Source organism: Fusarium keratoplasticum, chromosome 11, assembly GCF_025433545.1.
Source record: "Fusarium keratoplasticum isolate Fu6.1 chromosome 11, whole genome shotgun sequence".
In the NCBI taxonomy this organism is placed as follows: domain Eukaryota; kingdom Fungi; phylum Ascomycota; class Sordariomycetes; order Hypocreales; family Nectriaceae; genus Fusarium; species Fusarium keratoplasticum.
This window is the reverse complement of record NC_070539.1, coordinates 382,698-403,082: the sequence shown is the minus strand read 5'-3', so window position 1 is coordinate 403,082 and position 20,385 is coordinate 382,698. Positions and strand designations below refer to the sequence as shown.

The 20,385-nt window shown below is 50.6% G+C and overlaps 9 protein-coding genes across 9 annotated transcripts; 4 read left to right on the top strand and 5 right to left on the bottom strand.

Annotated features, from left to right (window-relative positions):
* Positions 1 to 982: 982 nt before the first annotated feature.
* NCS57_01293600 (MFS domain-containing protein) lies at positions 983 to 2,749 on the top strand (the record flags this gene model as incomplete). The annotated part of the gene is made up of 5 exons (XM_053062590.1): positions 983 to 1,222; positions 1,276 to 1,564; positions 1,615 to 1,749; positions 1,796 to 2,022; positions 2,072 to 2,749. The coding sequence occupies exons 1-5, from the start codon at positions 1,064 to 1,066 to the stop codon at positions 2,747 to 2,749; spliced, it is 1,488 nt and encodes a 495-aa protein (XP_052907485.1). The 5' UTR covers positions 983 to 1,063.
* Positions 2,750 to 3,477: 728 nt separating this feature from the next.
* NCS57_01293500 (uncharacterized protein) lies at positions 3,478 to 3,968 on the bottom strand (the record flags this gene model as incomplete). Its single annotated transcript, XM_053062589.1, has 2 exons — positions 3,638 to 3,968; positions 3,478 to 3,587 (listed from the first exon to the last, which is right to left on the bottom strand). Exons 1-2 carry the CDS (start codon positions 3,885 to 3,887, stop codon positions 3,478 to 3,480), a joined length of 360 nt encoding a protein of 119 aa, XP_052907484.1. The 5' UTR covers positions 3,888 to 3,968.
* A 1,929-nt stretch (positions 3,969 to 5,897) lies between these two features.
* On the bottom strand, positions 5,898 to 7,291 carry NCS57_01293400 (Oxidored-FMN domain-containing protein; the record flags this gene model as incomplete). The annotated part of the gene is made up of 4 exons (XM_053062588.1): positions 5,898 to 5,939; positions 5,989 to 6,339; positions 6,388 to 7,055; positions 7,117 to 7,291. The coding sequence occupies 4 exons, from the start codon at positions 7,289 to 7,291 to the stop codon at positions 5,898 to 5,900; spliced, it is 1,236 nt and encodes a 411-aa protein (XP_052907483.1).
* A 1,366-nt stretch (positions 7,292 to 8,657) lies between these two features.
* NCS57_01293300 (uncharacterized protein) lies at positions 8,658 to 10,376 on the top strand (the record flags this gene model as incomplete). Its single annotated transcript, XM_053062587.1, has 1 exon — positions 8,658 to 10,376. The coding sequence occupies one exon, from the start codon at positions 8,658 to 8,660 to the stop codon at positions 10,374 to 10,376; it is 1,719 nt and encodes a 572-aa protein (XP_052907482.1).
* A 541-nt stretch (positions 10,377 to 10,917) lies between these two features.
* NCS57_01293200 (uncharacterized protein) lies at positions 10,918 to 11,861 on the bottom strand (the record flags this gene model as incomplete). The annotated part of the gene is made up of 2 exons (XM_053062586.1): positions 10,918 to 11,504; positions 11,561 to 11,861. The coding sequence occupies 2 exons, from the start codon at positions 11,859 to 11,861 to the stop codon at positions 10,918 to 10,920; spliced, it is 888 nt and encodes a 295-aa protein (XP_052907481.1).
* A 679-nt stretch (positions 11,862 to 12,540) lies between these two features.
* NCS57_01293100 (uncharacterized protein) lies at positions 12,541 to 13,464 on the top strand (the record flags this gene model as incomplete). The annotated part of the gene is made up of 1 exon (XM_053062585.1): positions 12,541 to 13,464. The coding sequence occupies one exon, from the start codon at positions 12,541 to 12,543 to the stop codon at positions 13,462 to 13,464; it is 924 nt and encodes a 307-aa protein (XP_052907480.1).
* Positions 13,465 to 14,120: 656 nt separating this feature from the next.
* Positions 14,121 to 15,279, bottom strand: NCS57_01293000 (uncharacterized protein; the record flags this gene model as incomplete). The annotated part of the gene is made up of 3 exons (XM_053062584.1): positions 14,121 to 14,896; positions 14,948 to 15,191; positions 15,247 to 15,279. 3 exons carry the CDS (start codon positions 15,277 to 15,279, stop codon positions 14,121 to 14,123), a joined length of 1,053 nt encoding a protein of 350 aa, XP_052907479.1.
* A 1,502-nt stretch (positions 15,280 to 16,781) lies between these two features.
* NCS57_01292900 (F-box domain-containing protein) lies at positions 16,782 to 18,317 on the top strand (the record flags this gene model as incomplete). Its single annotated transcript, XM_053062583.1, has 1 exon — positions 16,782 to 18,317. One exon carries the CDS (start codon positions 16,782 to 16,784, stop codon positions 18,315 to 18,317), a length of 1,536 nt encoding a protein of 511 aa, XP_052907478.1.
* Positions 18,318 to 18,500: 183 nt separating this feature from the next.
* Positions 18,501 to 20,258, bottom strand: NCS57_01292800 (uncharacterized protein; the record flags this gene model as incomplete). Its single annotated transcript, XM_053062582.1, has 5 exons — positions 18,501 to 18,516; positions 18,566 to 19,451; positions 19,499 to 19,761; positions 19,808 to 19,980; positions 20,031 to 20,258. 5 exons carry the CDS (start codon positions 20,256 to 20,258, stop codon positions 18,501 to 18,503), a joined length of 1,566 nt encoding a protein of 521 aa, XP_052907477.1.
* Positions 20,259 to 20,385: the final 127 nt, after the last annotated feature.

Sequence of the window (20,385 nt, the reverse complement as noted above, 5' to 3'; positions counted from 1 at the left end):
GAAGCCTTATCTAGGCTGACGGTAAATCATCCAAGCGAAAACCCCCAATGCAAGGAATAATACCAACCAGTTTACGAGAAAATCCCAATTATCGCGGTTGGTGCAGGGTAGATCGACCTCGCCGGTAACGTTGCATCGGCGTGTCCATGTCCAATCAGCTGAACCCAATCGCCAAGACGTGCCAAGGCAACGAACAAGAGGCCAAGACGGATTGAGTAATTGCTCTCGTGCTCATTCAACGTCGGCGATCATGTGTTGAGGAGTCACTTGAAAGAATGCGAGTAGCCTCGGCTTTATATCTTTACGCTACGAGCATTTTGGTAGGTAAAAAGCTTTGACATCAACAGCTTCATCACATGTTTGGAGAGTCTGTTAGTGTGGACCTTGTAATTAACACATCCACAGTCTGAATCCTTACAGATGCTGTTAGTGCCGTGTTACCCGGCCACCAATTATCACCAGAATCCACCCTGCGTGATACCACCTGCCACAAAGGTCGCGTCGGGGAGTCCGTGGTGAGAACAGGCGAGGCCGATAAAGAGAAAGAGGAAAATCTCTTGAAGATCATCTCAGCTGTAGCTGAATCGTCCACCGACCCTCATTGATTGTCCCCTGCTCGGGACGTTTATGCCGAGTAGTCAAGCCTTTGGTGCGCCACAGCAGCAAATCAACACCAAACCCGAGATCCATGATGATTACGTATCACCCCCAAAAGCCAATCACATTGGTTATTTCCCGCACGCAGCTATTGGAAGCATGCTCCGATCCTGAGGAACTTCTGCTCCCTCGAGTGGAGACACCGTTGGTTTGACGGATTCGACCCTTGTGTTGTCCTCAATCCTTTCCCCTCTTCAGAAGCTTTTCTCGAGCCCATTCCTTCTTTTCACACCGAGGATTCGGGCCTTGAGACTTGTGATTTTAATCTCCTTGGTGATTTGTGTCGCCTTGTGAGACTGTCGTGCCACCTCTGCAAGCCTATAACTTTATCTTGCTGTCCACCATTTGGAGGACCTCAGCTCATTCTCACCACAGTGATTGCTATCGCCTTTGTGGGCCCCTCACGATGTTTGGGTTCGGAAAGAAGAGCGAGGAGAACTCTGTTGAGCCTCACAACAGCGACAATGCAGACATCGAGCCACGTCCTCAAAGGCCGTGGGTAGAGACGGCCCTTCCTGTATTTGCTTGCGGAGCTGGTCTCTTTTCTGATGGCTACATCAACAACGTGAGAATCAAGAATTGAGATCCTAGGCCGCATGTTACTAATGCGACAGCTAGGTCATCGGTTCCGTCAACACGACTCTAAAAATTCAGTACAAAGACGTCTACATCAACTCTAACGCCTTCAAATATGTTGCCGATATTGCCTTTGCCGGTACCGTCGTGGGTCAATTGATCTTTGGCTTCCTGGCCGATCATTGGTCGCGAACAAACACTCTGATGGTATCTACCGTTATCCTCATCATCTTCACTGCACTGGCCACTGGATCATACTGGCATGGGGAGCCTGTAGGCATGTTCAATATGCTTACTGCCTGGAGATTCTTTGTGGGTATCGGTATCGGAGGTATGACATCATCCTTTTCATCCTGTGCTACAGTTGGTTGACAATTGTAGGTGAATATCCTGCTGGTAGCGTCGGATGCGCCGAGTCCAGTAGTCAGATGAAAAAGGGAACCCGAAACAGGTGGTTCATTCTTTTCACCAACTCTATGATTGACTTTGGATTCGTCATTGGTGCTTTTGTTCCTTGTAAGTACTGGGGATACTTGCTAAAAGAGGAAACTGACAAGTTCAGATGTTGTCGCAGCCGCTTGCCACAACGGCCACCTCAGCACGATATGGCGAACCAGCTTGGGAATCGGTGTTGTGTTTCCCCTTGTCCTCTTCGTCATGCGTCTTGGACTCAAGGAGCCTGAAGAGTTTACGCAGCACTCCATGAGACATCAGACACCTTATTGGTTGGTCCTGCGTTATTACTGGTTCAGACTTCTGTGCGTCAGTCTGGTCTGGTTCCTCTACAACGTGAGTATCCGAGACCCGTCAAGTCACGTTCATCAAACTAACAGATTAGTTCTCATCCTACGCCTTTGGAATCTACTCGTCGTCTATTCTTTCTGGCATCTATGGCGAGGATGCACCTCTAACTACAGTCTTTGGTTGGAACACGGTTATCAACATGTTCTACCTGCCTGGTACTCTTCTCGGTGCCTTTGTCAGCGACTGGATCGGCCCTCGATACACTCTCGCCCTCGGCGTTACGCTTCAAGCCATCGTCGGATTCATCATGGCTGGAGTATACTCCAAGATTTCCAACCACATCGCTGCGTTTGCTGTCGTCTTCGGCATTTTCCAGGCCCTCGGCGAGTTGGGACCCGGAAACAACATTGGGCTGTTAGCTGCCAAGACCTCGGCGACGGGTGTGAGAGGACGATACTACGGTATTGCGGCTGCTACTGGAAAGATTGGTGCTTTTGTTGGTACCTGGGTGTTTCCATACATCCAAAAGGCCGGTGGCAACGACACAGAGTCAGCTCAGTACCCCTTCTGGGTATCGTCGAGTTTGTGTATCTTGTCTGCCGCCATTGTTTTGATCTGCATCCCGCATGTTGGTCAGGACACTATCGCCATCGAAGACCAGAAGTTCCGCGACTATCTCCAGGAGCATGGGTGGGATACTGCTCAGCTGGGTGTCAAGCAACCTGGTGTGGAGGAGGGCGCTGTGGTAAATGATAAGGCTGTTGACCAGTAAGGAGAGCAGAGGCCCTCTGCATCGGACAGCATCAAGCTCTCGAATGGAACCATTGATGTACATGGTTCCTGTTCTTTTCACTGCGGTCCGCCCATGGGATGAGAGATACCGTCAACAGTCGAAATTTATATAAATAATGCCAAAAAGCCCACGATTAGCGAATCGTCAACAAGTGCGCCCGATTTGTCTGAAGACTCAGCGACTATGAAATTGCGCCATGGCTGGCCCCACTGATTTGCACCAACAAAGTCAATTCGGAGCATCGTGTCGTTTCTTATCAGTGTTGTATCTCAGCTTTGCCAGATGCGATAGGTTGTTGGTAGGCTGAGCAGAAGCTAAGCTTAGATAGACTTGGACCATTGGTGATCAAAGACTTCCTGTGTTCAATATTGCGCAATACGCATTATTGATTGTGCTGACAAGTTCCGTGAAATGGAATTAGGGGGCTGGGCGACTAGGAGTACGGATAGGGTGGACGATTGTTAGGTTTTAATAGACTTGAGGAAGGATTTAGTGGTCAGTATAACTATAGAGACGCTTGCATAGTATGAGTCTGTATATGAACAAATTGAAATCTAATGAGAGTGACTCGTGAGATTAAATCTCGTCTATCTAATATTCAAGGACCGGCGCCGGCGAGCAGAATCTCTTGCGCGGCCATTATAAACTAAGCTTGGTCGTAATCATAAAACAGGTTCGTAGTCATCAGAGAAGAGGCCGTATGCACTCTACTCGCAAGAGAGGAGGTAGCTACCGTACTGCTTGGCGCCAGTGTGGCAGCTTCCAGCGGAGACGGCCTGGCGGTCCTCCTTGCAGGAACCATCGCTGAAGGTGTAGACTGAGATGTTTATTAGTATTGGGCTGTATGGTTGCAAGTCATCTGCTTACGTGTGCATCCCTTGGCATTCTCGGTTAGCTGCTCAATGTTCAAGGACTTGATGGTGTAGGTTCCGTCGAGCTGACCACACTTGTTGATGCCGGATCGTCGGACGCTCAGGTAGCCAACATTGGGCTGCTCGCAGTCGGACTGAGGGTAAAGGCGGACTTGGGCAAAGGGGTCGTAGGGGCCTGAAGCTGGGGCAGCAGAGGCGCCCATGGCGAGGGCAGCGATGGAAACGACGATGGTGGTGAAGTGCATGTTGATGGTGGGCGGTTGAGTTGAGGTTGGAGTGAGGATGAAGCTGTGCTGTAGGCTTGTTTGCTGGTGAGTGATTGCTGGGTAAGTTGATCAGATGAAGGCGGATTCGTCCACCTTTATATCATTTGAATCATGGCTGTGTACACTTTGATGCATATCATCTACATCAACGGGCCACTACGTCATCGTCCACTCCAGCACGCAGCTCACACAATGTAAGACTTCCCTGGGTGGACAATGAGACACAGCTTCTGGATACGAGACCTCGTGTCAGCATTGGGTCACGTCGAACCCACTGATCACCATCTATGGTGTTTAATGCACGACTGCTCTATTCAAAGACGCTGTTTGCTGCATCTCCTGATTTTTTTGCTTCGTATTTCATGCCTGTACAACTGGCTGGATCATGACGACTGTTTATGCTGGGTCCCATGATCCACACCGACGTACGTGCAGGCAGATTATTCGTGGCGGAGGATTTATGGACACAGCCTCTCCCCAATGTTTCACAGAGAAGTGCCGGGTCTCGGTGGACGCAGAGTTTTGCACTATTGGGAATAGTGGATAGAACTATTAACGACGATAGGTTTAGAGGCCAAGTTCGTGGAAGCTTGAAAGTTGCTTGAGAGGTTCCTGTTGTTTGTCTTTCTAGCTTGTAACTGTTAATCACCGCCCAGAGAGAGGTTTCTATACTACGTTACTATGCACCTGCAACAGACGCCCTGGCCTCAATTGCAGATCCAAGAATAGATCATCCATGTGCAGACGACTCGTGGACATGCAAGAGGAACGTCGGCCCCATTATCGCCGATGGTCCGCTCCTACCAAATTGCAGATCTTAAGATTCCAGAAAATCCCATGGCCGAATCGGCAGATTCATCGTATTTTTGCGAGATCCCTCTCATCCTACTGGGATCGAGTGGCGAGTATCGCAAGTCGGTCTGCTAGGTGCATCCCAGTGTAGCACCTAAGAGACGTCACCGGATACCTACAGAAAAAATAGTATTTTTACACGTTGGATCATACGTAATTCGGATTTATGGGCCGTTGAAAACTGTGAATTTTTTGGAGCATACACGTATGTGTCTTGCGTAGTGTGGGGAGGATCTGCACTGCCCAGGAGACCCCTTTTGCCCTGCAGCAAAAGGCGTTGGATTGCAGCTTCCCCGGCGGATGCGGGAGCGGACAAGCAGGTTTATTCGTTGCCGTCTTTTTCATGTCGATCAATGAGGTCTTACTGCGAGCCAAGGTCTATTATTAGGTGCTGCGGGGACAAGGGATGCTGACATGGATTGGCCGGAGCGTCGCAATCCTTAAAGCTCTGCCAGCTCAAAGGAAGAGCCTCAAATGCCAGGCATGTCTGGATGATTTCATCTTTTACTTTGTGTTTGGGGTATCTGAGTAGAGATGGCCAGGACTCGGGGGCCTTGGTTATATGACTAGACCTTGGTACCAGGACCAAGCCGTAGTTCATTTCATGATCACAAGATCCACCAAGCTTCAGTCATCATAGGCAGCCTAAGCAACTGACTGACACGATCTACCTGCTCCGGCGGCCGCCCTGCAGATCTTGGAACGCTGACATCGTATTCAGGTGCATCGTGACGGCGTATTGAGACTCATGTGATGGATAGCTTTTTTCATGTCGAGGAGAGGCATGTGAACGCCTCGTCTAGGTATTTCGAAGTATCTCCATCACAAGGAGAAATTTCTTCGCTCTATGACTTCCGTTGCTCTCGTTCGACTCGCTTATCCGAGGATTCGGTCCCGACTGATCAGGCCAAGCCCCATTGCCTATGCACGCGTTGATAGGATCCACAAGCATTGTATACTTCCCGATACTGACAGTGGAATATCAGTGGGTGTTCAGGCTGTGACTGGAGTTCGAACAGGCATCTATCTATATATCTTCGAAAAATAACAAGTAGCCGACTCGCTGTCTAGGTAAATAATAACAATACCTGTAATATGACTCATTCCTCCGGGCAGAACGCCCTCCCTTTCGGCACCTTACGCTTTACCTAGGGTCTTGATTTTCCTTCCATACCAGGCCTAGATTGAATGTTAACACCTTGTCACGTTCAGGGGTCACATAACAAACCGTTTCATAACCGGCTCCGATGACATAGTTGCCAATCTTCTTCAACAGCCAAGGCGTAGGAATAGAGATTGCAATGGCTCGCGCCTCATCATCCTTCTTGCTCTTATCCAGGAGGGTATTTGTCGGAACAGAGGGATCTAGCATTGCTGGCCGAGCCAGACCGACAATGTCGAGCGAACCGCTTGCCAAGGCGTCCTCTATGACCTTTCGGCTGCGGAAACCGCCCGTGACAAGCAACGGCAGACCGGGGAATTGGTCTCTGATGGCTGTCGCAAAGTCCAGAAAGAAGGCTTCTCGCGCCTTTGTGCTTTCTTTCTTGGCGGCTGGGATCTTATCGGGGTCTACGATACCCTGTGGACGTTGTGAGAAACATGCAATAGACCGGGAGGAGAAACTTACAATCGGTTCTTCGTAACTTCCACCACTGATTTCGAGAAAGTCGATCCCGGCGTCGGTAATCAAGCGGAGTTGTTCGAGGCACTCCTCCAGGGCCTGTGATGACTGGTGATCAACCGAGTTGAACTTGATGCCAACTGTGAAGCTTCGTGGCACGGCCTTGCGGATGGCCTTGATAATGTCGACCACAATCTTTGCCCTAGCCGCAGCTGTTCCTCCATACTCGTCAGTTCGCTGGTTAGTCTTGGGACTCAAGAATTGCGAGAGGAGGTATCCATGCGCTCCGTGAAGCTCTATGCCGTCGAAGCCAGCATCGGCGACAAGGACTGCTGTCTTGACGAAGCGATCCTGAACGTCTAAAATCTCCGCAACAGTCATGGCTCTTGGCGTTCCGAACAATAGTCTGGAGATTACTCCTGCGAACACGCCTTTACCCAGACGCAGAGGGATAGCGCTAGGAGCGAGCGTCTTGTCGAAGAAACCTCGAGTGCCGGCGCCGACTGGAGATTGCCGACCGGGATGACTGATCTGGACCACAGTCGGAGTTCCGCCGCTTCTAGAGGCTGATGCCCACTTCTTCCAGCTGTCTAGAATGCGGCTCCTGTCGATGGAATCATTGTTGGCAATATCTCCAGCTTGACCCAAGTGACGAGGATCAACCTGAACGTTTCCTTGATACAGCAGTCAGTGACCAATGGTTCCATCGATTGCTCACACAAGATGCGAGATTACCTGTGATGAGCAGTCCCCAGCCGCCATTGGCCCAGGTCTTGTAGGCAGTATAGACTTGATCGGTTGGCAAAAGGTCCCCATCTGCTAAGTTCTCCGCCATGGCGGCCTTGGCTAACCGGTTTGGCAGCGTCAAGCCATTGTTCAGCGTTATCGGTTGCTCTATGTGGGAAGTCATGGTGTAAAATTCCGTCAGTAACTTAAGAGTTGACGAATGGTAACAAGTCGATGCCTTGATGCTGCGAATTGCTGCCCCTGAAAAACTTATAAGTGAAAGATTTTGCCTCGGTAGTGCCAATCACGTCACGGAGCCGTCGACGGCATGGCATTAGACCGAATGCAATTTTACGCCATGGCGTCGGCGCAACTTGGGTCCGTCCGCGTCTCGGCCGTGCCATCTCTGATTAGTTATCAATCCGGCGCAAGCTTTTCCATTGGTGTGGATCCGATAAATACTCTGGCAAGGGGACATGATGTGTTAATATTCCCGATGGTCGAACAAGGTGGTCAAGGGACTGGAGGTTACTCAGGTTGACGCAACTACCGCTGGTGCCTTGGCCAAAGTCCGCGGCGCCGAGGTCGTTCGGCATCGCGGAATTCATGGGCATCATAACGTCATAAGCGATAACCGAGTGCAATCGACTGCCGCATCATTAACAAGCAATCCGATCACATCAAAAATCGGCAGTGCTGTAACATTATGAACTCTGGGCCAAGTGTCACGCCATGCCTTTTTGTTGGCTCAAGGGCGAAACACGGCCCGCTCGCTAGGGCTTATCCATACATCTGTCAGAACTGTATCGATCCTACTCTGCCTATCAGAAGTGTAGTCAGCCCCAATAGAATAAGTGATGACTTACACGCAATATCTCGTAGAGAGAATGCCTTAAGCAAGCAGGCAGTCAATTTGGTTAGAATTATCCCGATACGCGTATACCATGAACGAAACGGAATATCACTCCTCAATTTCAACTGGCGCCGTTGGTTATCTCATGACAGCAGCGGACTAGCTGGATTAGGGGAGCTAAAGAGAGAAAGACGTGGGAGTGGCGCCATTGTTATCGGACAGTTCCAGTTGTTTATTTCGTGATAATGCAGCCGGTAATGGCGATCGACATTTGGCAGCTGTTCACACTAGATCCTGGGTGATACATGAACTTCTGGTTCGTGCGGTTGATCCATCTGGCGTGGTTTCAAACGACCGGCCCAACTGTTGCTCCACGTTTCGAAACATCAAACTCGAAACACAACATTATCCTCAAGCTTCGATCTATGGGGAGATGAGGCTCTATAACAGTATAAGAGACGGCTTGTCCGGGATACGGGGTTGAATGTAGGTAGCTCAGAATCAACATTGTTTTCATTGGCTTCTCGAGGCCGTCCGCTCTTTCAACATGGTTCATCTTATCCAACTTCTTGTCCTTCCTTTTTTCTTTTTTTCTACCTCCAACGCCCTTCCCAAGCCAAGGCACAGTAATGGAGGGCACCGGTGTCGTCCCGCCATCTCGTCGAATATTTTCGTGTCTACTTATGCACTAAGCCAGATGCAGGTGTCTGAGACAACTGCCTCGTCCCTCTCGCTTGAATCTTCCATCTCTACAGATTCTACCGTTTCTACTTCTTCGACCACTGTTCTGTCCCTTTCCACTGATACTATCATCTCTACGGACTCCGCCATTTTCACGTCTTTGACGACTGCTTTGACTCTTTCGACCGAATCTGCCATCTCTACGGATTTTGTCGGTTCTACTTCTTCCACCACTATTCTATCCCTTTCGACCAAACCTACCATCTCTACTGATTCTACTATCTTCACATCTTCCGGCTCTTCGGCGACAACTTCTGCTGACAAAGTCACCCAAACCACCTCCGAAGAGTCTACCTCCGAATCGACTTCAGTCTCACTGACCGAAAATACCTCGGCCCCAACCACGACTTCAGAGCTCTCGACCGGGCCCACTTCAAGACTTCAAACCGTCTCAACCTTGTCTTCTTCAATTACTGATGGAATCACCACTACCAGTGCGGTTTCATCCGCTTCACCTGCCTCTACTCAAGGAGGTCCTCCAGCCGTCTTCACTGCGAACCCAAACATTGGCCCTGGCGGAGAAATTTACAAGGAATCGGAGCATTTCCGAATCTATGGCACCATTCCGGACAATGTGAACAAGACCCTCGACCTCCTAGAGGGCGAATACGATTGCCTCGTCAATACATTGGGATGGCGATCGCCGGGCTTGTCCAACTACGTTGAAGGCGAAAAGGGTCCCTGGTGCAAGACCAACGTATATTCTGTTAGCGATCTTGGCAGCTCGGCGGGTGTTCAACGGTCCGACACCAAGCATGGCTTTGCTTATCTCGATGTTGTCACCAAATGGCTTGATTCCGGTGTCACGGCTCATGAGTTTGGCCACGCCCTTCACTATCACCAGAGAACATGGGTGTATCAATCCAGAACAGGAGCTTGGTGGGAAACTGTTGCGAACTGGGTCGCAGAGACTTACCAGACATCTGATATCTGCGCCCCAGCTCGGGTAAAGGTTAACAGGTCGGCTGCTTCAAGTATCATCGAAGTTAAGAAGCTCATCGGAGACTCGTTCCAAGTCATCGTTGACGGCTCTTCCGGCACTGGAAACTACTATCAAGCCTGGCCTTTCCTCACCTATCTCACCAACAACCCTGATGACATCCCTGGATTGGGAACACATGTGGTGCGTGAGTTGATGGTCCAATACAAGAAGGATAGTAACGAGACGCCTCTCCATACTCTCGCGCGTGTGGCGAATACCAAGGTCGGAAGCATCGTCGGCTCATACTGGGCCCGCATGGCCTATGTTGATATTGGACACGCGCCCGCTCAGAAGGTGTTCCAGCAACAAAGACATGGCATCAACTACAAAAACGTCGCTCTCCAGTATGATAACACCTACAAGGTTCTACCTGAGCGCCAGCCGCGATACATGGGTTGCAACATCATCCCTTTGACCACGTCAGGCGCCACCACGGTCGAGGTCGACATCAAGCTTGCAGAGAAGGCCGAGTTTACCGCAAAATTTGCTGTTCGGGATACTAGCACAGGTTCTGTACGATATAAGACTCTGGAAGAAGGATCTGGATCCATTACAGTCTCGGACGGTGAGGAGATTAGCTTGGTTGTTGCAAACACGCCGGCGGATCCCATCTTGTATGATGGATTCAAATTGACCAGGGACGTGCAGAAGGGCTTGGAATATTCTTTCACGCTTTCTGGGGCCACTATATGATTCAAATCATCGGTGGAGAGTCTCACTTCGATAGGCTTGCGATCAATTTCGTTGATGCCAAAGAGTGGTTGCAACTCAGTTTGCGTACCCGCTTGGGGGGGGCCTCCGATTTTCGTTCATACTATTCTTTCGATCGTTTACATTTGAATTAACATTTAATTTATCATTAACTGCAACTACTATAATTCTAACCGGGTCAGGACCGAACACCCGTAGTGCAATGTACAGCTGTACCTCTAACCCTAGCAATCTCGAGATTACCCTGCCCTGTTGTGCCGGCTCAATTTCTTGGCCAAGAAACTTCTACTTCAACACGCAGAAAACCTACGGGATTTTTATCACGTTCTTCAGTCACTCAATGTCGGCATATATTGGCATCTTGAACGCAGCGGTGCTCATCTTAGAACTTCGATTTTGACTAAAATTAACAACTATGGGCTTAACTAGACCACTCAAGATAAAAGTACATTTGATACAGACCAAGCAGTCGAGGTAAGGCAGTCACCCATTTTCTCGCCCACCGCTGGAATGATCCTCAACTTTAGGCATACAGAAGAGGGAGGACCTCGGGGATATTGAGCTCCAGGTCCACAACAGACACGTTCTGAGACAACGCAGCAGAGCGCTTTCCGATTTCCTGCACCAATGGATCGCCTTGCTGCTTGTAGAAATCCTTCGCATCTGCAACAACATGTTCAAGCGACGGCGATGCTCGGTGAACAGTCTTCTTGCCACCAGCGAGAGCTGACTGGGGGAACAAGGCCAGTCTCTGCGCGAGCTTATCGATGTAGTCGTACAGCTCACGCGACGTGTCAAAGGCCTTGTTGATCCAGCCAATTTCAGCGGCGTCGACTGCAGTGATGTCCTTGGAGCTGAGGATGTATTCCATCGCCCGTCCTCTACCAATTAGATTCGTAAGAAATTGACTACCTCCTCCTCCGGGAAACAAGCCGCTGCCGACCTCGGGTTGGCCAAACGCGGTGTCTACCTTGGTGGCGAATCGCATGTCGAGAGCGACAAGGAATTCATTCCCAGCGCCTCGTGCTCGGCCCTCGACTGCGCCGATGGTGACCTGTGGCAGCCTCGATACATTGTACATCAAAGTGGCGAATGATTCGACGAAATCAGCTGTGTTCCGTTAGAACTGATTCTCTTACGGCGTTTTGTATGGATTGGGATCTTACGCTTAGCGAGAGCAGGTAGGGTGAGGTCGAGATGGGCGACAAAGAACCGAGGCACGTCACTATTGAAGATGACAACCTTTGTTTCATTGTCAGTTTGGAGCCGAGAGACCAAATCAGTCAGGTCATTTTGAGTGTCTTCGTTCCAAAGATTGACAGGTGAAGACGGGTTGTGGAACGTGACGGTGAGGATACTGTCGTTCTGGGCAGTTTTCAGACCCGTATACTTGGGGAGTTCTAACGAAAGGACAGATGAGGCCATGACAGTGGCCATGGCCAAGCTCAAGGGACGAAGGGGATACATGTTTTGGGAGAAGGCGGGTTGGCTATGGTGGAGGTCTGAGTGAGATGGACAATCTTCACTAAAGTTATCCCGCCGCTGCTTTATACAACTGAGAGACACATACTGGCCTTCCTGATAACCTCTTCTCAGGTCGTCATTAATGCTAACAAAGCACACTGGCTTTCTGATGACAAATGGGACGTGGACAGCTGAATGCGTATACGCGTACCTTGATTAATGCGCGGACTATGGAAAACCTTAATCCGAATCAAAGAAGTAGACGAGTCAAGCTTGCGAATGGCATCACTGCTGGCGTTGACTGTCCTGACGTAAAAGCCCCTTGTGGCTGATATTTTCCGATTAGTGAACACGACTCGGGCGAATAAATTGCGCCTTCGGCCGGCGGAGCCAAACCACGCTATGAGAAACCTGCGGAAAGTATAATTCTGTGCTCCGCAGCTTTGATTCCTGGTTGGTCAGCATATTTCGATAAGACAATTTCGAGCTGAATATTTCAGCCTCGGTTTGACTCGATCGCGGTCTTTGAGGGTGGCCATTAATGCATCCTGATTCCCACCAACACTTCCCTCTTCTCTACTTGCAATTGCTCGATACCCGGCCCAGCCTCTGAGCCATTCACATTTATCCTTTTCTGTTTCAAACACTCTCCCTCTCAAATCATCTCGACACTATCTCCATCATGTCGTTTAACCCCAAAGACGACATTCCAGATCTTACTGGCAAAGTCATCATCGTCACCGGCGGTAGTAGCGGACTCGGCAAAGAGAGTGCCCTCCAGCTCGCAAAACACAACCCCGCCGCCATCTTCGTCACAGCCAGAACAGAGAAACGTGGCAATGCCGCCGTCAAGGAGATACAGGATGCCGTGCCGAACTTCAAGGGCCAGATCAAGTTTCTAGAGTTGGATCTCTCATCCTTTGCGTCCATCAAGAAAGGCGCCACCACCTTCCTCGGCCAGTCTGACCGACTCGACATCTTGATGAACAACGCCGGCTTGATGGCCACCCCTGCCGGTCTTACAGCTGACGGCTATGAAATCCAGTTTGGATCCAATTATATGGGACCAGCTCTATTCACCAAGCTACTTCTCCCGACTATCGTCAAAACGGCTGAACAACACGGAGGAGATGCTCGGGTTGTCAACTTGAGCTCCGAGCTCTTCAAACAGGCGCCAAAGGAAGGAATCCTGCTTTCTCGCTGCAAAACCCCCCTCGACGACATTTCCAGCTTGGCCCGCTATGGCCAGTCCAAGCTCGCGGATTACTACCACACCCGTGCCCTGACTAAATTCTACCCAACTGTCAAGTTTGTCGCGATCCACCCAGGAGTTGTGAACACGGGCCTGTTTGATGATTTCAGGAAAAGACGGCCTTGGCTCGGTGGGTTGATCAGTGTGATTGGGTCCATTTTCCTCACGGATGTTCACGCTGGCGCAAAGGCCCAGCTGTGGGCAAGCACGGCCAAGTCGCAGAGTGTCAGGAGTGGTGGTTTCTATAACCACAAGCTCAAGGAGTATAAAGACGCGGTTTTGGATGATGACAAAGCTGTTGAAGAGTTGTGGGACTGGACTGAGAAGAAGTTTGCGAGCAAGGGGTTTAAATGAGAGCGGAATAGCGTCCTGACATACATAATGCTGTAATTGTTTCTTTTGTAAATCTAATCTCAAATACCTAGCCATCATACTGTAGATAATGAGAAGGTGGTTGTCATTCAAGTGTCCTTGACCTTCAAGCGATTAGCCTCTGGCGAATTCACCTTGCCTCCGTCGGAGTCTGTGGTACCAGGTGAAGTTAAAACAAATGGATAATGTTTGCAGGCTTTAAGACGAGTTAATGGCATCATGAACTTTACGCTTGTTGAGCCTGTGTTACTGTGGGAAGCGTCCTCCAGCAGATGTAAGCCTTGCCACCTGAAATAAGGAAGCAATAGATGGCCTTGGGGAGCGAGGGAGGTTAGTAGGAGGCACGATACTTATGCCACGACTACAGAAACCAATGATAAGGCGGGTATACTAGGCTCATAAAAGGTCATAATTTGGGTCGATGGAGTAGAGCTAAGTGACATGAGAACGAAAGGAAAGAATTCACTTGTAAACCATGTCCGAGTCGATGGAGAAGGCTAAACTCTACCACCCTCTTCCTCCATTGTTAAGAACCCGGCCCATCCTCCGACCCCAACCAAGAAAAGAGAAAGCCTGTTCCTGTGTTCACAGGCGACCAGGTATGTCAACCACAAATGTGATGGGCTGATCAGAGACAGCTAGCTGATTGAGCTGGCGTTGGCCCGACGACCTCGGCGGCGGGAAGGAGGCCGAGCGGCTCTAGTAGATGTAGCAGAGGGTCGACACTTGGGCGGCTTGGCTGCGGACGGCGCAGACTGACGGTTGCCAGGTGCGTTGGCGTTGGCAATCGGCTGATGAAAGCCTGTCTCAGGTCGCGTACGAGGAACAGCCGACTGCTGTGCGACTAGATCAGCAGCAGTGTACGGAGAGACAGTAGCCAGAGGTGAAGATACGCGAGGGGCGTGAGCGTGGGTGTATCGCGAGGGACCTCCATCTTCATCGGTGTCCAGGGTGATGGGGTTGGCGGCAGACCCGAAGTCGAGGCTTGAATGGGAGGCAGAGATGCTATCTAGACCTTCTACAAAGCCCTGGGCTCGTTGAGTGTTAACAGTCAATGGCTGGGGCGCGGGTGCCGGCTGGAACGCAGTCGCTGGTTGGGACACAGTCGATGGCTGGGCTGGAGCCATTGGAACAGGAGCTTGGGTGGTGTACTGCGGCTGAGCAAGGTTGGTAGTGATGGGGAGAGGACCTCTGGCCGACATGGCCTGCCTCAGCCGATACTGATAGACGACGTTCTCCTCGGCGCGCTTGTCTTTGATGTACTTCTTCGCGTTCTCGACACTCGTCATGTCGTTGAGGATGAAACCGACTCTCCACTGGAAGAGGTTCTCATCTTTGCCATTTTCAACTTTGAAGATGGCCTCCCACGCGATCACATCCGAAAGAGTCCCCTTGGCTTGCGCCAACAGGCCACCTGGATGAGGTCAGTAAGTCGTCAACATTGTCATACATACGGAGCACTTACGAATGACAACGGAGCGAAGTTCGTCTTTGTAGTCAAAGTCCAACCCAATATCCTTGATCAAATGATCGGCCATCACCTCCGGGGCAATCTGGTTGGGATCGAGGAACTTCATCGCGTCACTTCTCAGGCGTCGAGAGAGAATCATCATCAGATTGGCCTCGAGGTCGGCACAGAACTTGAGGGTCCATGCCTTCTTGGCGGAATCGGCTTCGAGGTAGGTGGAGAGTTTCTCGCCAGCTATCATCTGCAGGTGACGTTGGTCAAGTCTGGCGTCACACAAGGGCAAGGGACGGGCTTACCAGGGGGCCATTCTTCGCACAATGTTTGCACATGGTTGGAGCGAGGCTGCGCTAGGCAGACTCCAGGATGGCGGAGTGATGTATGCGCGAGGAAGATCGCGGAGGAGGAGGATGGTCAGGGATGTCGAGGCGACTTGGATCAGTCCACGAGGGGAGTGTTGATGGCAAGATTCGAGGAGGGTTGGATGATGTTGCACCGTTAAAGTCTTTGAGCCGAAGGGAAAATGCATCGAAGCTCGTTTAGTGCGTCCAAGCAGGTCAAAGTACCATAAAGGGGGAAATGGTCTAGATTGTGAGGTCGTTTGCGCGAGGGGTAGCTCAAGGATTGTCGTTCCGTTTGCCATGTCCAACAATGGTCGCAAAACTGATGAGGACACTTCAAACTCGGTTGGTCAGACCGACAATGAAAAATTCTCCTTTTTCCGTTTGCACAGTATCCGTCGAGTATTTTCAGTGGCAAACGGGTGGGTGCATGTCGTGTGCACAAGTTGATGCAACCAAGTTTGGCGATAAACTGCGGTCTCGGAGATAGATCAGGTGGCGGCGCCAGGATATTTGTTTGTTTGCTCGCCCAAAGAAATAATAATCAGGCCAGCATTGTCGTCAGTACATATTCGTGCGGTCGCAAACGAGCCCAACACGGGATTGTCGCGGCATGTCAGCCGGGAAGAATTATCCAACTTGCGGTGAAGATGTCAGAGAAAAATGAAACATGTAAATTGTCCCTCGAAGATGGCTAGAGGCGAAACGGTAGTATGATTCTTTGTTCCGCACCTTGGTGTGACAAACAATACCAAACGCCACCTCCAATAAATGACCGGAAAATCTCGGTGCCCGAGGGGAAGTTCCAAGGCAGCCAATAATCATTGATTGAGTCGACAAAGGACGTGTCAGGTGGGCGCAGTGCAGCTGAAGGGGGCTGTGCTTGCAGAAGTTGAACATGGACAGCTTTACCGCGATACCCTGATCAACACTTGAAACGTTGGCAAGAGCATCGATTTATTTGTGTGCGAGCTCAGGTGGCGAACAATATTGCTCAAGAATGATCCCTTGCAGTTGTTTTGATGCCGTCATATGTCGAGAACCTTGTTGATGAATATCGCTAATCACTTCTCATTGACCAGCTAGCTACCTTGAATTCCGGTTGTTCGACCAAACCGATAGCCTGCCCTTAAAGCTATGTCCTCGAGAACTAGAAACGTCCGACCAAGTTCCGAATGGCTTCAAGTTCGTTGAGCGATATCTTAGGTAGGCAGCTCAGCTTTACAAGTTGAAAGCGTTTGAGTCGTGTGCAGCACCAATGTCAGCAAGTCTTGGCGTCCGCCCAGTTGCCATGCCACTGTATCGTGGGAGATAAGCCTGAAATGGGCAGTTGGACTCCAGGCTCAACCCGTTTCAAGTCATTCTGAGCAGCCAATCGTCATCGTCCGTTGGGGTGGCTCAGTGGGCGCAGCGCCATGTCTGGGCGTAAGCACAACAAGCGGCATTTCAACCTTGCACATCATCATCATTAGCTTCACCGCGATACCCTCAACATGTCATCAACTCCCAAAATCTGCGCCTGGACCGACCTGCCTCCAGAGGTATGGAGCGAGATATGCCGACACCTGCCAAAGCCGGCACTGCTCCGACTGCGGCTTGTGTCTAGCAAGCTGAGCGCCATTGGCTTACCCTGGGTGTACAAAAGCCTACGCCTAGAGGCCCGTACCGATTCAGCCGAGAGATTCATCCTCATCTCCAAGAATCCCAAGCTTCGCCGTCTCGTACGAGAGGTCACGGTAAAGACCTGGGGGAACCACGGTGACGATCAAGACCCAAACGGGCCCTGGCAGATTTCCTGGCCTCTTGCCAACGCCCTACCCTATCTGCGCTGCTTCACCAATGTCACTACACTTCATGTCCGCTTTCATGAATTATTGGGAGTTTCCTACTACGCCCCGGTGGCTTACAATATTGAACATTCAGGGCCTTTCCGATACAGGGTCATGGAAACGATATGCCACTGTGTCATCGGCATGTGGACACCAGAGATACAGGCCAAGATTGATGAAACGGCACGGTTCCATCGATATTTCAGCGACGCACACCCCCTCCAGTATGCTGATGACCAGGAGATCCCCTTGGGCCACGTCATGCCACTCCGAGAGCTCACCATTTCCAATCTGTCACCTTATAAAGATTATCTCGCCGAGGATTCGGGAGCGTTGAAAAAGATGTTGTCTTTACCAAGTCTCGTCAACCTCAAACTCTTGATTACTTCCGGCGGTCGTCCTGATCGTGATAGGGCCCGATCACTGTTAGAAAATGGTATGCTCCAGACGTTGCCCGAGACGTGGATGTTCCCCAGCATCGCCGAAAATCTGCAGACACTTTCGCTCGTCTATGGCGAATACTGGGGTCTATACCCCAAAGTCGACTTTCTACAACTCGGTGAATCATCGCTCCCGAGACTCAAGGTCCTCGCTCTCGGAAATTACGTCTTTGGTCAAGCGTGGCAGGTTGACTGGGTCGCCTCGGTAGGCCAGGAGAATGGCGGACTACAAGAGCTATATCTTGTCAAATGCCCCATCATTGTGAGGGCCTGGCGTCGACGTCCCTTTGACGATGGAGATAATGATGAGTCCGTCACTGAGACTTTCACTGGGCCTGAGCCTGGCCTTGGGGTCCGTGAGTATCACCTTCGATGGCAGAATGTCCTTTCCCGATGGGCAGAGTCCATGAACGGGTTGAGGGTGTTTTGCATGGGCGAGGGCCCCGAGGGTCGGGATACTTCCAAGCTCATCCATCAACTTGCTCAAGAAGAGGCTTACTCGCATGTAATGTCCCGTCGCTACAATGACAGGAGGCATCAAGGCTTTGCGTCCGAGATATGCACAGACAAGGAAAAGCGGCTGAAATATGCCAGGCTCAACATCAACATGTTTCACGGTCATTCAGGTTGGAAACCAGCTTTGCAGGTCAAAAGTCCAGGGGATGTTTCTGAGGGTGATACGACAATCAGGGACGAAGCCGCGTATGAGCGGCTCATGTCGATGGTCAATGCAAGGGCTTTGGCGCAAGGTTCTTTGTGAGACTAGGTGCGCTTTGGCCGGGAGAGTCTGTCAGAACAAGCTGTAATACAAGTTGGGGCCGTGTAAGGCGTTTCTCTGCAAAGTTGTTGTGTCTATCATGACTGTAGAGTGATCTGAGGAGCCAGTACCTATTCATAGCCGAAACACCTAAGGTAGTTTGAAGCACGTTGCTAGACCTGAGCTCTACAGGACATATCGGCTGTTCACATGTTAGTGATGTTCAGCAACTCTCGTTGATTGTGACTTACAAGGCAAGGTTCTCTCGATCTGTCAGGTCCAGCTGCCTGGTGTTCACCACTTCCTCCGTCGTTTCTCCACTTTCATCAACATGCTCAATAACACCAACCTCTCTGATCAGACCTTGGCGGTCGATTTCATCTCGTCTCTTGTTTTCCCTTGCCAGATACCATCTTAGGTAGAGGACAATGCAAGTTGGGAGAATACAGGCCACGCCGAGGATGACACCCCAAGTCACGAGGTATCGAGGAGCGTATTGTGGCTGGAATAACTGGGGTGAGAGAATGTTGCCCAAACCGTACCCAACGTGGTACAGGGCGATTACCGCAGTTTTCTTGGTGTGTCCAGCAGAGCAGTTGGCGGCCCAAATCATGACAACAGCGTAGGGGATTCCGCCAGTTGCACGTATCCAGATAGCTGTCAGTAGACCCCAGCGGTTACCCCAGGGAAGAGTTAGCAGCATGATGCAGGATACAATGGGAGGTATGTATGCCACCGCAGACACCCAAGCCCGACAATTATGGGTCTTTGCCAAGATCCAAGCCGCTGCACCAAGAGACACAAGCGCAGTAACACCATTGATGCACCCCAAAAGCGTCGTCTGAAGAGTGGTAAAGCCAAATGACTTGATGATGAGCGAGTATTGATTAGTCAGACCGTTGGCCATTTCCTGAGACCACGCGTGAAGGAAGAATAGCCAAGTTTTTGGATCTTTGATGGCTTCGATGAATTGGTACTTCTTAAAGTGCTTCTGCTCGATTCCGGAATGGTTTGACTCGATGCGGAGAATGGCCTGAGCCCGTTCCTCAGGCGTGAGAAAATGGGCTGTGATGGGACTTCCGGGGAAGAAGATCCACACGGAGATGCCGTATATGACGGTCAAGGTGCCAGTGATAACTAGAAACGCTATTAGACAACACGATGACATCCGGGGGTCAGCTTACCCATGAACCATCTCCACGGCGCGAAGCTGCCAGTATCGATAAAGAGGACGCCGTAGGAGAGCAGCCCCGAGGTGATGGGGCTTGAGTTCCCGATAGCCCACATAATCGGCATCAAAACCGCTTGTTCATCATATGTAAAGAACATGGATAGAATGACGAGGAACGATGGCACGATGCTTGCCTCTGCCACACCGAGGAAGAAGCGGACGACGAAGAATGAAGCAAAGTTGTTGCATGGGATATGAAGCAGCAAGATGCATCCCCTGGAAGTCGGTCAGAGACAGTGCTGAAGGAGGGGAGTTACCTTACCAAACGGTCAAGTTGATTGCCAGCCATCTCGCGACAGGGAAGCGTTGAATAGCCAGATTCTGTGGCCATTCTGCCAACAGATATCCAAGGTAGAAGATTGATGATAGCCAATTGTATTGGGTAGCGTTTAAATGGCCGTCTTCAAGGATGCCCAGAATCGCAGAACTTCCTAGCTATGTACCAAAGTCAGCTTGTGGACGTGGACCAGCGAGGCGACACTTACAGTCTGCTTGTCCACATACATAAGGTGGTAACCGACACACAAGAAGGGCAGAATCCAGCGAATACACTTATTCCGGATTCTCTGTGCTTCCTCTGGTGTTGGGGGGTCGACCTTGACCTGGGAGAATAGCTTGTAGCTCTCATCTGCATAGCGATCAGGTAACTTTGGTGTATCGACTTGGACCTCTCTTGACGAGGTTTGAGCGATGCTTTTCTGTGGTTGCGCCATGTTTCTTGACAGGCCAATAGATTGCAACGGAGTATTTCCTTGGCGTCATTTAGTACAATACGGATAGATTCTATTAAATATGTCGAGTATATCTCGTGAGTGTATTCACCATTCCCCACCGTAATCA